This window comes from Hippoglossus hippoglossus, chromosome 22 (assembly GCF_009819705.1).
Source record: "Hippoglossus hippoglossus isolate fHipHip1 chromosome 22, fHipHip1.pri, whole genome shotgun sequence".
Taxonomy (NCBI): Eukaryota; Metazoa; Chordata; class Actinopteri; order Pleuronectiformes; family Pleuronectidae; genus Hippoglossus; species Hippoglossus hippoglossus.
The window spans coordinates 18,468,163-18,484,421 of record NC_047172.1 but is presented as its reverse complement, the minus strand read 5'-3'; the positions used below and the strand labels follow the sequence as shown (position 1 = coordinate 18,484,421).

Below are 16,259 nucleotides of genomic sequence, written 5' to 3'. Positions count from 1 at the left end.
TAACTGTAAGGGTTCAGGTGGGTGTCTGCTTGTTTAGGAAGGGAGAGCAACGGTTTAAAGTAGCTGCAAAACAGACGAACACAGAAAGACTGAAGCAACATAGACTGTAAAACCAAATTCAACATTCCTCTTAATGTCTTCCACAAAAGAAAATCCATATAAGTTTTTTCTCTATGTTGATTCTTGGGTGTTAATAAATGTAGGTGTGTAAATGAATGGTAATTACAAAAACTTTTAGAATCAGTCCAGCAGATCGACTCCTCCAGCAGCTGTGACACAACGGCCATGGCTACAATGTAACGTATATGGGGCAACTGCTACAGTCCAGAAAAAAACCTCTGAAAGTCCTTTTTCTTTACCAATTAAAGGCTTAAATTATTAGTCTAGGTCTTTGCTAAGAGTCTGGCAACATTACACGTCCTGTTCTCAACTGAGCAGCAGCTCGTTGGCCCTCCTCTGCTTGTTGCCTCTCTCCCTCCTTGTTCGCTCGTCGTCTGTGTCCTCCGGCTGAAACAAATCTGGACGACCTCCACATCAGAAAACGATGCAGCCATAACAGTTTATCTCAGTAAAATCCAAACACCTCTCTCCTACTCTCTCACTCACATTTCCACGTTCCTCCTCCTGCAACAACCCCAGTCTCACGAGATCTGAGAATGAGTCTCAATCCTCTTGTCTTGTCAGACTTGGGTTGTTGAAAAGTAAGTTTCATGCTCAAGTGAGTGAGACTTATCGTTGAGCAAGAAATACGTAATATGTTGCCAGACTCTTAGCAAAGACCCAGAGTAACAACTAGAGCCTTTTATTGGTGGAAAAAAACTAAACTTTTAGTGGACATTTTGTCACAGTTGCCCTGTAAGATTACATTGCAGCCTCTGCAATCGTGTAACGACTGCTGGCGGAGGTGCTCTAATGGACCCATTTCAGAATTTTTGCAAGTGTCATGCATTTACACAAACCACATTTATAAACATAAGGCTTCTTAACATTTCTGCTTCAGAAAATCCGTTTGCTATTCAGTGTGGTCCTTCTGTGATCACTGACAAACCCACTGGCATGCAGATGAAGAAAACTCAATACATGAATGGTGCATAGGTCTTTAGAGTTATATAGATTTCCTTCACTTTAGGTTTTGGCAAAAAATGTGATCTGACTCAAAACTTGTCACCCACAAATAAAACCCCTTTATTATTGTAGCAAAATTCAAAACAGCTGCCAGGCATGGAGCCTGCTGTTGGAATCGCTTTGACTCCATGAATTAGCCATTTGTTCTCTGTTAATATAGTGAGAGCGAGGCACGGTCTCCTCCAACATTTACACAACAGTCTGATTTATGAAGAAAATATGGCTGCATTCCAGCCATATTTGTTAGGATAATGATGCAATTACATATTAAAAAGTGATCACTGAGGTTCTGTAACTGTTCTGTAACTACGGACACTGCTCATAACATCAATAACATCAAATTCTCCTGTTAAACATGCCAAACTATCACGATACAGCACAGGCAGCCACGAACTGGAATCTTTTCGGTGTCGGGACTCACAGGAAGCAGTTGAATTGTAACCACACAGACTAAACACACACAATGCAATGGACGTTTCTCACAAATACACAAAACAACTGATTACATAAAATTGAAGCAGACGAGCAATTTCTGCAACAACGAGGACAGATGCAAGTCAAGCTTTGCTTGTGCGGAGCAGAGCTCTGACTCCAGCACTACTGGCAGCACGGCAGCTAGACATCATGCTTTCAGCTTCACAACGGGGTGGGGGGGTGCTGGGTGGTGGCGCATATCTGTTGCCCTGACCACAACACATGCGACTCATGCAACAGGGTCAAAGGGGGGTCAGCGCGACATACAAGTTTGGGTGCACACACGGCATGCATTGTGGCGGAAGGAAAGGGGCTCACACATGGAACAGAGGAGGGGGGAATCAAACTGAACAGAGCTATCATGATACCTGTGTAAGGCCTACACAGTCATGTCAGCTCCAAAAAATAAATAGCCAACATCTGTGACATGCTTGGGACTTCAATACATCATATGACTTGGGCTTAGAAATGACTTCTAACTATGCAGACCTTACCAGGACTCATGAGATGTTTATAGCAATCTCACAGGAGGGCGGGGGTAGAGGAATTTTACAGAGAGAGAGAGAGAGAGAGAGAGAGAGAGAGAGACAGTAGGAGGGAGGAGGAGCAGCAGCAGCAGCAGGGCGAGCAGAGGGAAAAGGTGGATGAGGAAGTTGGTCACTTACAGTTGCTCAAGAGAGACAAGGCCCTTAAATGCTTGTCTGTCAATTGATTGGATTTCATTCTTGTACAAATAGCTGGAAGGAGAGATAATCAGTAACATTAGTAACACACATACAGGATCATCTGAAATCTGCCTGGTTACTGTGAGAGAAAGTAGAACAGTAAGTTTACTGTAGATAGACATGTACTCCGGACAAAACCAGTCATGAGCGGAGGAGGCTCCTTCACACAAGCTAGTGAGTACTTAGAACCAGTCACTGCACAGTTCAAACTAGAGGTGATATTGTGTTGAGCTTTCTGTAGCACACTGGTTGTAACATTGCATGTGTAACTGCCACAGCTCCAGTGCTTTTCACACAGTGTGGTCTCTCTTCAGCTACAGATGTGCTTGACTAAACAGAATTAGATATGCACCGGGCTCCCACAGACTTCAGAGGAGAGTTCAGTGTGAGATTGGACTTGGTGAGTGTTCATGATGACAGAAGCACTGTGGAAAACTTCACACAGTAATGAAGTCGACAAGGGAAACAGAAAAGCAGTTTAACACACTTTGTTTAGGGCACTTTCACACCCACCTTATTTGGTCTTTAGACTCTGGACCTTCACACTTCTCAATTTGACCAAAGTAACCAAAATAACCACCTCTGATCAAACTGATCAATAATTCGGTTAGTTTGCAGTGTGAAGAAAAAAAAATCAAACGTTAGCCTGCAGTTTTTGCTTTCAATGATATAAAGTCTGAACGACAAGGACGTTCGTTTGGACCATTCGAAGTTCTGGTGTGGAGTACTGCGCCTGAAGTCGGTGATGCTGGTAGTAAAACCTTTATGATATTAGAGAGGCAACGAAATTAACTGAATGAACTGGTTCATTCACTTTCTCCATTTAAACAGAAAGACAGCAACAAACCAAATTGACAACATGCCGGCGTCAGACACACACCCGCCTACAAACGAATCAATGTCAAGTATAGGTAGACGCAACCCACGTAGATGATCCAGAGCAGACATACATTATTAACGTCATATAAAAGTCTTTAGTGAGCTTCCGAAATTGCGACGTGAAACTAAAACTAACTCGATAACATGCAAAGAATGTAAGAAATGAACCTTGGTTCAGACGTTGGCTCGGACTTTCAACTATGAAAATGCCCTTTAATCAGAAAAACACAATATATAAATCCCTCAGGGAATATATTCATGTAATCAATGAGTCTGCTATCGGATTATGGGTGCATTCACATTTCAAAACCAAATGTTTAAATTTGATACTTGCACACAAAAAAAAGGAAGAAAATGTGTACATACAGATGTACAGTATAATGTGTGGGTCTCTTCCTTCTTATAAACTCTTTGTAAACTCCTATATAATAATTGTAAAAAGGGGGAAAATAAACTAGTAAAACACTTGGTCACAGAAAAGATGAAATGAAGGAAATACAGCTGCTGAGATGGTGTATGAATCAAATAAAAACGACTATGACTTTATCAGTGGACTAACAGTAACTATGATGTCACAAATTCCTCATGTGTCAAATCTTTTCTCCACATGTCTCCACTTTGTTCAATGACTTCCACATTTAAAGTTGAAACAGACTGAAGTTTTCAACCTGTATCAGGATCGACACACTGCAAGACAAACAACACCTTCCCTCCTTCATCCGCGTTAAGGAAACGTGATACGGGGCTTACAGCTGTCGGCCTTTTCATCTCAGCCTCTCCGCCACTGCGCTCATGACGAGACATGATGAGAGATACAGATCTCCTAACACAACACAGCGTGATGTTATCACTGCATACCCATCGAAATGCTCTCACCTATCTGCATCAGTGCTATCAGGTTTCGTCCCGGAGAAAATGATAAGAGAGGACAAAACATAAACAACTTCATCACATGTAACATGATAAATGATAAAAGACACATTGAGCTAAAAGCCACAAGCGACAGTCATGGAGAATTGCTGCTGATTTAATACATGTTCCAGAGGCCTTTCTACTAGGAAACGGATGACAACAAACCAAAAATATTCTAACTACATTTCCATGCGGAGAGGTTCAGTCAAAATAAAAATGATGGTGAGGAAACTTTGGGTCTAAAAGAATAATCTGTTTGCTTTAGTGACATTGCAGTGATCGGTATTGTTGAAATAAACGGCTAAAAGATTTAAATACTTCGCTTCTCTTACAATAACTCCCTGACAGAGGCTTGATGACTCTGTGAATGAATGGGAAACACAGCTGACTGACTACAGGCATTTGCGCGCGTGTGTGTGTGTGCGTGCGTGCGCGCGCGTGTGTGTGTGTGTGTGTGCGTGCGTGCGTGTGTCTATTTGTGTCTATTTGAGTGTTTTCATCAAGCTTTGAGTGTGAGTTTTACTTAGGAAACTGGATTTAGGAGTTGAGGACTAAAATCTTAAAGAGCTTCACTTGAGCAGATCATTAACTCATCCAAAAGAAGATAGTTCGCACTTAAAACCACAAGTGCATTATTCTTACAGTGTTTGTTTTTACCTTGATTTAAATGTGGGATTTCTCTAGGTTGGTTGGAAACATTGTGGATAAGATTTGAGTCCTAAGAATCTGTTCCTGTAATAAATAAACTGACGGACAATTACATATGGATGTGAAGCTACTTAATAATAAAGAAAAAGAAGAAACAAATATAGTGATGGGTTCCCGCACAGGGGCGTGTCGACCTCTGTTTGACTTGTTTATGGAGGTGGTCATTGGGAGGGGGGGGGTTGTATAGACATTGGGTTTGGAAGACATGAAAGATGACGGGGAGGGGACTTCACTGGGGTCCGAGGGAAGTGAGGAGGTGAGAATGGAGATACAATCTTGCCCACGGCTACAGGACACTGAATCAGCAGGAAGAGAGAGAGAGGGCGGAGGGGCAACTTAGCCCTAATCACAAAGGTTGGGGGCAACACTTCAGGCTTTAGATCAACTGCTTTAAAGTGAGAGGAGCTCTGTAATTATAGTTACTGCAGGATTACACCATAAAGAGTGGGCTCTATCTCTGGAATGTGTGTGTTTGTCTCAGTGAGCTGAGGACAGAAAGAAAGAGACTCCATCTAAACCTGACTACCTTGCCTACTTCACACAGGCCTGTATCAGTCCCTGCTCATCATCCTGCTCATCTTCGGTTTAAATGTGTACAAAACATCTCCAACACACACAAACCAAATGAAATATGCCCATCCCTATCTTGAAGTCCTGGCATTGGAGTGCTGCACATGATGGAGCTGTCCCCTGAAAGTAGAGGAGTCGATGCTAGTTGGGAAGACTTTTGTAAGTGGTCATTTTCTCGGCTGCCTCACTGTGTCCAAGGTGCAGCAGCAACTGTGTCAGGCTGTAAACTCGCCTTCAAGTCACTAAACCGATGGAAACAAAGGGCAGCACAACAGTGTGGACACATGATGTGCGACTAACGGTGCTGTCAGCAATCCGACAGGAGAGACACAACGGCTTCCAGACTTCCAGACATGTAAGTACAAAGGATGAGTCAGAGAGAGACTTCTCATTGATATAACACTGCACTGATACATTTTCACTGACTGAGCAGTCTACAGCAAGATCAGCTGTCCTCTTTTACACTCAATATTGTTGTAATTATCATGTTGGCAACTAAAGTCTCAGACAAGATTCAACATGCTTCCTCTCCTGGTGATTGAATACAGAGAGAACTTCCTACTGAGATTGAGAACATAAACTGTAGACAACAAGGGCCACTCACAGATATTTGAGGTTTTCCAGGTCTTCAAACGCCCCCCTGGGGATCCTTCGTATATGGTTGTTGTTGAGGAGGCTGTGAAGAAAAGACGACAGGGGTCATTTTGTGGTTATCAGACAGTGGGACAGTAAGTTTGGTCTTGGCTAATTCTAAGTGAAGGCCACGTCTGAAGACAAGATGCAATGTAATTTAATTGGCAGTTGTTTTCATCAGATGACCCCGTACCTCAGTCCCAGTAGGAACATGTTGTTAAAAGGTGGAGCTTGTTCACTCTGTTTCACTCCACAGGGCACAGATTTAATTTCTTTGATTCTTTTTGTAATCTGTAGAGTGAAACTTTGTCATAAGCCGACTCCAGAGAAGACTGTGACATTAGTGATGTACAGTATTTCTATCTGTGTTCAACAGTGACATTGGAGAACATCACTGTAGCTCAGAGCCTTATATGCTCTATGTCAAAAAGATTGGCTGCTTGGCTGACAATCTTAGGGTCAAATATGGGCTTTTCTCACCTTTAAGGACTTCACTTCACTTCGAAACTTAATCTAAGTCAACATGTCTATATACATATAAATAAATATATATATATACAGTATATATATATGCACATGCACAATATGTTTATTCATTTAGATATAACATATTCTATGTAAGTTGATCAGATATAAGGGTGCTGAGATTGAGCTAGTTTGTTGGACGTCTGGGCTAAATGTGTGTTTGTTGTTTGTTTGTTTTTTAACTAAAATATATTTTAAAAAGTGAATATTTAGATCTATGCTAAAATTGCGGTTACCCAATTCCTTTTTTTTTGCACAGCAGACATGGAGGAGAAATTAATTTCAATAATGCCTGAACGGTTTGAGTAAGGTGAGGTGTGTTTGATTTATTCCCGCCGTCAGCTGCACAGTCTGAAATGTCACTGTAGCAAGATACTGACATGTCCACATGACCAGATGCCACACACACTCCTTCATTATTTCAAAAAGGTTGCTAAACTAATGCACTGAAAATACAATGGTACATTTTTGCTTTATTATCTTAGCACTGCACCATCTGGCAGGCTGGACATATGATAAATAGCCCTGTGGGTGGAAGTGGAAAAATAAATTCCTCGCAGATTACGAGCTGACCTACATGTGTGAAACCACACAACGGAGCAAGAATTTGCCCGTGCGTGCATGAACGCGCATGTGGAACACAAACAGGACTTTCAGAGGAAGTGACAATCATTCTGCGGAGTGCCGTTAAAAGGAAATGGACTTGATTCATTTTCAATAGCCGCCTTCTTGAGACACTGGCATTTCTTACAGACAGGATGTCATTACTCTGTAACCACCTTCTACCTCAATATTATTCAGGAAACAATCACATACCAGAGAAAGAGGTTATCCTATGGAATATATACAAAAGATCACGACTGTGCATGCAGAGCAGGGGACCAAGACTTACAGTGTGTTGAGGTTCTTTAATCGTCTGAAGGATCCCGGTTGTATATCCTTGATTTTGTTGAACCTCAGGTCTCTGCAGAAAACAAAGACACATTTGTAAAGTTATATTCAGAAACATTTTTCATTAACAAAGCTAAAGAGAAAAGCTGTGTGAACTCAAAAAAGGCAACAGCGCACATCTGCGTGAACTCGAGTCCACGGCAGAGCCATCATGCAAAACTCCAAAAGGATAATTGGACACATTACTCATCACACAAGAATGCTTTTGTCGGGCCTAAATCACGAGAGCAGATCTATATGACATTTGCCCCAAAGATAACAAACCACAAGGCTGGACGCAGCGCTCGGCAGGTCACAGTATCAGTCTCCTGTGTAATGGTAATATCGGCTGACGTGACACTAATCACCCGCGCTCTTACAACAAACGGCTTAGCGTGCCACGAAAAAGTGACAAGCTAAAGACTCTAATGCTGCAATTAGCCCAGTGAAGGTAAAAGTCATTCCTAACGCCATGTGGCATCACCAGCCGCAGACTGTTGTGTGAAATTTGAACATCCCATCTCAACAGTGATGTTATGTTTGAGGAACTTTGGCTCAAAGTCATCTGACCTTCAGCTGGGCCAAGTTGATTTTTCCCCAGCCATTCATTAGTATTATTGAAGCTAAAGAGTGAACAGATACAGAGACTCTTCTGGTAACATCCATCTAATATGGATGATACCTTTATGGATGGGTTTCTACAGGTTTCAACAGGTTATATTTATGATTTTTTAAGACCACAAATAATGCAATTGAAAACCTATATATGACAGATATGAAGAATTATCAGAGTTCCCCATAATTGAAGATAAGGTGAAGTAGCTGAGTAGAGAGAATAGCCCTCTTAACGGGGGGAATCCGTGGTGTTTTTATTTAAAACTGGTGCATAATATTTTAACATAAAATAGAGTTTTTAAGACCAAAAATTCAGATAATAAAATTTGTCAGTAATTAAGACGCCACAGATTTTTATATTTTTATCCACAACAACTATGGTAGGCGATTTGTGCATTAAAGTTACTGAGATCCCCTCCAGCCTCCAAAAGAAACTTCTCTGCACAAAGCAGAGATTTATCACTGCATTGACTGACGGGAGAACTACATCAGCTTTTCTGACCTAGAAAGCTCAACTCCCACAGTAACTTGGACCGTCTACCGGCATTCTTGATGATTCTATGACCTTACAAAGTAAATACTCTGAGGCTGGGTCACGCAGACTTCACTGACTATGCAAAACTGTTGAGACACCAGATCGGTGAGAATCTTCAGATCAGTATTTCTGCAGTTTAGGGCGAAAAGAGAAAGCATACAGATTTAATTTAGATGCTGTGTTCATGCACTAGCTTAGCATTCTTTGTGTCTATTTCTCTCTATGCACAGGCAAAGCACCATAAAGCTATACCTTCCTGAGGGTTTTGCCGTCGTGTGTTTCTGTGAAAATGTGAGCCAAAAAAATAAATGATAAAAAAAAAAACTACTCATTTCATAGCCAGTGAAATGTTTATGGGTCATACGCTCTGTAAAAGCCTTCACATATGGATCCAATCAGAGTGAATACAACATTTCATATGGTGTGAGATAGCACAGGAATCCACTCAAAGAGCTTTTCTGTGACTGACATGCTTTGGATACACAAGCATTAGGATACGTAATTCAATCAAAGATGTTATGATTATTAAAAGAATAAGTAGGAAATTCCTTTGAGAAAATGTAGGTCTTTAGTTGAGATAAAAAAAATGTGGTTACAATGAATGAATCCTTAGTTTTTAAACTAAGACGAAACCATCTCACAATTATGCCGTTTTCAGACATGAACTCCGGAAAATGTCTAGACAATGGGGTCCGTATAATGAGTTTGCCTTTCTCATATGAAGAACAGAGCAGGAAGTCCTCTGTTCAGATGTGTTCACAACAACCGTATCATGGAGCATTCAGGTGAAGGGTGGCTCAGGATGCAGGATGTGACTTATTAATTCCACTGCTGAGATCAAGTGTTTTTATTTACAGCACTTAAATAATCCAAAAGCTCTCTAATGTCATTGTCTTTCCCAGTTCACATCTTCATCAGTGTTTTATATGTGAATGGCAACTCTAGAGATATTTCAGTTCTTCATCAAAACACCCACACAATATATCTGGAGTTTTTACGAGTGGGCTATAACTCCAGAGAATGTCCAGAGCCTATGACTCAGTGATTTGCACATACAGCCCCTAGGATAGTTTCAGGAGATAATCCGGAGTTTATTGCAAGTCTGAAAGTTTCTTTAGAGAGTTCAAATAAGAGAGATTAGTACTAACCCTAAGAAAACTGTTCTTAGGGTTAACGCTCTTAAATGGAAACAACAGGGATCACTGCTCAGTGAAGAAGAAGGAAAACATATCTCTCCAGGTAATGGGCCCATGAGGGTGCAGAGTGCACTGCCCGGACATGCTGAAGGCAGGGGCTGTCCCGCTCGTGTGCCTGCCTGCCTGCCTCCAGCTCTAAAGGATGAAGGCAAGGAGGAGGAAGAGGAGAGCAGGCCTCTGTTCTGTTTTACGCAGCTCCAGTCTGTCAGCGGTATTTAGTGCACTAACATGAAAGCAGTGGTTCTAATTTATGCTACAGGAACTTTAAAGTAAGTTTAAAGTTGTTACCCGAGTTAAGCCTGGTATAAAAAAGTGAAATGTTCAAATCTACCAAATGTTAACTCTGTAAAAAACATGTTTAAACTGGAGCAGACTATGAAAACCTTTGTTTTAACTATAGTATGCTTAATTTGAAAAGATTGTATTAAAAACACCACAATGACACCAAACAGGTCCAATTTCAACATAGAGTTGGAAACCTAAAGGTCTTGAGCTGCAGCTGTAACCGTGGCTACATCCATGCTACTATGTTTTCATCTTAGTTCTGGATTTAACAAGCTCTAGTCCTTGTTCATACTCACCTGAAAACACACATCATGGATGTATGTAGCCTGTAGCAGTGATATCAAGCTACTGCAGAATAATTGTAATCAATAGAAAACAACAAATATATTTTTTTTAAAACAGAATCAACTGACTAATTAGATCAACTTCTCTACTGGGCCATCTCACCCTTTGAAGCACAATGAAGCTAAACGGTAAATGGACTGCAGAATTCTTTTTTTAATCTTAACAACCACTCTCAAGCTTTTTACACTACAAGTCACATTCATGAATTAATACAGTGCAAGTATATGCTGCACTTTTTACAACACACCATTCATGCACTGCCGGCAATATGAGGCTTAGTATCTTGCCCAAGGACACTTCAGCATGTTAACTGGAGCAGCCGGGGATTAACCCATCCACCTTTGTTGGTGGATGACTCACTGACCCTCCTGAGCCACAGATGCCACAGATGCCACAGGTATGTACATGTTTTTAGAACCTATATATAATTTCTTTTGTCCATTTTATCTGCACATGTGACACTGTGGAAACTCTGCAAATCCTTTCATGGATTGAAAGCAGCAATTGTGAAAAAGCTCACAAACTCATAATGTAGAGTCACACAGAAATCCACATTAATAGATTTTTGATTATTATACAACATTCAGTTTGTTAACTCAGTGGCTGTGTGTGTGTGCACGTGCACGTGCACATGCCTCCCTTCCATGACTGTGTTTGCAGAGAAGGATAAGTGCACCGGTGTGCTGTGTGCATTCAGAGGCTCAGCTGTCGGTGGGGGCTGACCAGAGGGTCCTGGTCTTGGCAGGGGGTTGATGACATCAGCAGCACTGTGCTCTCATGGCCTGCAGTGAGTGAGTAAGACTGAAAAGTTGCCTTTGATCACAGAATGGCAGCACACACTGAATTGCATTGTGTTGCCTTCAGATCTGTCAATAAAAACATGGTGTGTGCCAAAAGCCTGACCTTGCCCATCCATCGCAGCCCAGAGGCACCAAACACACCTACAATAATCACGTGCCATCCTCTACTACAGAGCAATAAGGCTGTTTTACAAAGCCAATTCACAAGATCTAATCTCACAGCAAAGTTCATTTCCCAAGCATGGAAGCAACAAAATGCACAATTGTTTGACCACAACTAAATAGGAAGCAATGATTGCATTTTGTCAGAGGAGCATGACGGCCGATAAAGCTGCTTTGTGCTGGTTTATCTTAAAGGAACATGAGAAAAGCAGGGGAGGAGAATGAGTCATTCCACGAGGGAGAAAAATACAGGAAAAGCAAGGGGGACATTTAGTAAACAGGGACTAAGTGTGACATTCTTCAGCAAACAGTTCCATTTAGTTGCTACAAAAATGAGCACAAATTGCTGAACATTTTACGACATTTATTCTGTGAGTTGTGAAATCAGTCTATTAACTTCCATGAATGTGTTTAATTGGAGTTTTAATGTTAAGGGGACGATAGAACAGAGGCTAATCCTGCAGAGCGGCTGACTCAGCCTGAGAGTGAACAGCTTCCTTGGCTCAGTAATGAAGGATTAACTTGACAACAGCAGCAGAGCGAGTAAAACAAAAGATCATTTGATTTATTTTTGAAGACGAAGATGTTTGTCATTAACCCACACAGGAGTTTGGGCTCATAATTGAACATGCCATGCTCATTAGAGCGGAGTCACAATGTGAAAATGTTTTAAATAAAAAGTAGCCCAGAGATTTACTCCTACAGAGAGCTTTGTAGAGGGATTTTCAAGTTCCTTTGTTTGCACTAGAGCTTTCTGGCATTAACTAAACTCAAGCCATTTCTCAAAACCGGCTCTTAACATTTAGGTGCCCTGGGTGAGATGAAGGGGAAGAGCAGTGAAATGCAGCATGCACATGAATGCAGCAGTGGTATTAAACCAAAAAAACTTAAAATAAAAAATTTGAAACCATGGAACATTTTACTACACGATGAGTACTATTACTTGATACCTTAAGTACATATTGCTGATAACACTTTCATACTTTTATTTATATACAGTTCTAAATGTTTGCTTTTTAAATTTTTAGCACTTTTACTTTGAGTTACATGTCACATCACACACTGATGCTTCAGTATTGATTAACTGATGATTTCACATACAATAATATATGAAACATAAGAAACAAACCAGTAGTTTTACTCGAACATTTTAACTACATTTTGACTTTAACACTTAGTTTTACTTAAGTCTGACTGTTCCTTCAGTACTTTTACTTGAAGAGTATTTTGACATTTCTGTCTTGATACTTTTATGTCATCCACCACTGCTGGCTTGCCCATCAGATTTATATTCCTTTAATATGTATGAGTCTAGCTGCCATAGTAACATTTCCCAGCGTTATAGGTACTATGCTACATTATAATGTAAACATAAGACTGCACCTCCATATCGGTCATTTTCCTCCTCTTCTTTTCTTAGTTTTTATTCTTGTTTACCTGAAGGCTCAGGCCTTCTCATTATGAAAAACTTGAGATAATAATAATTATAATAAAAATAATGATTAATTAAGGCTGATCCAATTCAGTACTTGCATCAGTCAGTGTTACTTCCTTGTCTTGGACTGAGTGATGCACAATTACTCATCAAATTGCAGCCATTATCTCATTCTATCAGTCAGTTTATCATTGTAATTGAAGGGTGTTTCTGTCGATAATGTCTTTACAGTAACAATTAGGAGTCAAATTATCTAAGCTGCACCCCCGGGACATTCTGCAATGCCACTAGCCAGCCCTGCTCAAAACATTACAATTACCTATTTAGAGCAGACAACGCTGACAATCTGCTGCAGTGTTTTGAACACACTGTGTCTGAGATGAAGCTGCAGGTCCAGTGAGTGCACTGGGGTGATTTAGGGACAGAGTAACACTTACCCCCCACACAGGAGGATTACAGTACTTATTGGTCAATGTGCTACAACAAACATTTGAATGAATTTACTCAGGTGATTTCGTACTAGACTACTAAGACTTATAATTTACAGTCCTCATATTATATGCAAAGGATTCACATCAGTTGATCTCAATAAAGACACTGAAGAGCACACAATCCATTACGGAAATCATGGACCAAGTCTAAGACGTCACCTGCCAAAGGCATCCATGTGGGAGCCCAGTATTTAACCCTTCATTTCAAATTTTAATGCTACTTTTGAACTTAGGTTTTTTTGTCCCAAGTTCCCATTAACTGGTAACCCTAACAATGCTCTAAACAATAATGTGCTCTCCTTGGCCTGGCACTTCAGAGGTTTGACACACATCCAGAGAAACTCACAGGTCTTTGAGAGAAGATGTATACCCAATGGCAAGGCTGCATGTCAATCACAAGAGTGGGGTTAACATGCTGCACTGGTTTGTGTAACTGGCAGGCCACCCATACATAGGCTGAAGGAACTGGAAAAAAAAAGATTATGCTGAGAGTTCTCTACCACCAGCCTTTAACAATAAACAGCGTGACGGGAAAATGAAAAACTGTTGCGTTCCATTTGGGGTTCCCAGCACCCACCGCAGGGGCAGAAACACTGAGATAGATTCCATTCATTTTTGTGAGAGAAGAATCAAAGTGATTCAGACAGCTTGATGTGTGGATAGTGGTTGCCCACAGACATCTGACTGAAGAGGATTGTTGCGAGTATCCTGTTTGGCTCTTACCTAATCAGCTGATTATCAACTATGCCATCTTGTTTTCCCAGGAAACTCCTCTACATTTAAGAGACTAAAGCTGCTCTCAGACATGCACTGAACTCCAGACATTTTCATGCCATTTTCTGGGGGCTACGAGTGAGAACGCACATTTGCTCCGGACATTCTCTGCTTCCTGCCAGCCCCCTAGTTAAATGTCCAGAAAATGTCAGAGTGAGCCCATGAGACAATACAGCAGGAAAAGTTTCCAGCATTTGGTCATGTTGATGCGTTCTTTGGGCATGTTGATGCGTTGATGTTGATGCGTTGATGTGAAAGGTAATGTCTGAAAATGTGCACTGTAGCTGGCAAATGGTTGTAGGTGCTAACTACTGGGCGGGATCCACATGTGCTGACAGTTTGTAGCTAAACTGTCAACACATGTGGATCTAATGCTCTAATGCATAAGTTGCTCAAAAATTACTGTGGGAGAGTAAATGACGTGCACTTGTTAAATAAACACCCTCTCCTAGCATTACCAGTAAAACATATCTGACACTGCCACTGATGTGCTCATCTGCTACCATGGCATTCACAAGGCAAATAAATCTCATGAAGCAAATAGGTACAGCAGCTGTAGAAAAAGAATTTCAGAGGAGATATCTGTAAATTCTTCTCTGAGCTCCGACGACGGCTGAACCTGGCCACTGCCCAATTCAACCAGCATCTGAATGCCATGTGTGGACCTCTCCTCTTTCTCTCCCTCTCTACTCAGGAAAGTCATTTGGCTTTGTGACACATGCCAAGGACTCTCCGGTGTACGTGAGTCATTCTTAGCTAAACAAGAACATGGCTGGCTCCTTGTTGGGTGGAGGAACACAGAACCAGGATCTCCAAACATGGCTGCGGTGGATCTCTGCAAAGCACATCCTTCGTAAAAGTGACAAGGGTTTGTTTCATGTCAAAGGAGAGCTGGTGAAAAGTAGGAGCTACGGCTGGGCAATTAACCAAAAATATATCAAAACCAACATTTATAATCTCTAACCAACCATATTTTGCCAATGTCGGTTAATTTGGTTAATACTTTCCCCAATGCGTGCATTCACAAACTGGGGGGGGGGGGGGGGGGGGGGGGGGGTATTAATTGTATTGGAATAATCGGGATACTGATTTGAAGTCATATCGCCCAGCCCTAGTAGGAGCCTGTCAGAATCGTACAGATCCTGAAGGGTTTGGGCTGCTGAATACAGCTCAAGGTCATAATGAATGAAAAAGGGAGAACAATCCACATTAAGGAGTAGTGCACGTACAGTACTTTGGGAACAATCACAGGAACTGTTGACTTTGCTGGAATCTTCGGCTGGAAAGGTTGTGTACACACATCTATGGTGATAACGGACTATAGCGTCATCTATTAGAGACTGTCCAGCACCGATTACTGTCACAGTGACCCACTTATGTCTACTTCTGACAATGATGAATTGATTAATTTGATAATGTCAAACCCAAAAACAACACAATTACATTGCCATATTGATATAAATACATTAGCTCACTTTACTGCCAGTCATTAGGTTGATAGACTATAACGTGTTGTGAATGTAAATGCACTGAACTGTTTGCTATGGTGGATTTCCCTTTTGTTTTTTTAAGTTTTGTTGTTAAATTCCACAACTTGGAAAATCATGCTGGAGACAGTGAAGCTGCCAAATCGGGGCTGCCTCCTGAAAGTCAAACATTCTAAGCATCAGTCAGTCAAAGATTCCTCAGTCGGCTGAGATTCTTCAAGAACATTTTGTTTCTTTATTTGCCAGTGAGTGAGCAGTGTACTTGAGAAGTGACCGCTTCCTTCTTTCACAGTGCTCTCTGGGGTAAAATCATTCCACTACGTCAAATCATCGTATCTGCTGGGAGAAGATGTCGGTGATAAGCAACTGCAGACCTGAACTCTGTTTGTCTGACACAGTCTGTAGCTTTTGTATCATGTCTGGTTTCTGCAGAATATCTTGATGCACATTTCTCCTCGGTTGTTATCACAGTTAACGTGCATTAGCTCGGAGGGATTACTTGGCTTGTTCACTATATCAGGTGAACATCAATGTGACCCTGAGCGCATTCATAAGTTCAAGAAAGCGTTGCTTAGTATTTGAAAAAAAAGAGAAAGACAAATCATCAAAAAGTTTTACTAACATCTAAATCTGATTCAAATGTTAAAAAAAAT

The 16,259-nt window shown here is 41.1% G+C and overlaps 1 protein-coding gene across 2 annotated transcripts in view; it reads right to left on the bottom strand.

The window, feature by feature from the left end:
• LOC117755994 (peroxidasin) overlaps positions 1–16,259 on the bottom strand; it is a 59,673-nt gene that overhangs the window by 38,992 nt on the left and 4,422 nt on the right. Inside the window, exons 2-4 of one of the 2 annotated variants that reach the window (XM_034576256.1) lie at positions 7,444–7,515; positions 5,998–6,069; positions 2,265–2,336 (exon numbers count right to left, since the gene is read on the bottom strand). In XM_034576256.1, the coding sequence (XP_034432147.1) occupies positions 2,265–2,336; positions 5,998–6,069; positions 7,444–7,515 (216 nt within the window). The remainder of the gene's footprint in view (positions 1–2,264; positions 2,337–5,997; positions 6,070–7,443; positions 7,516–16,259) is intronic. The other variant, XM_034576257.1, reaches the window with a different exon arrangement.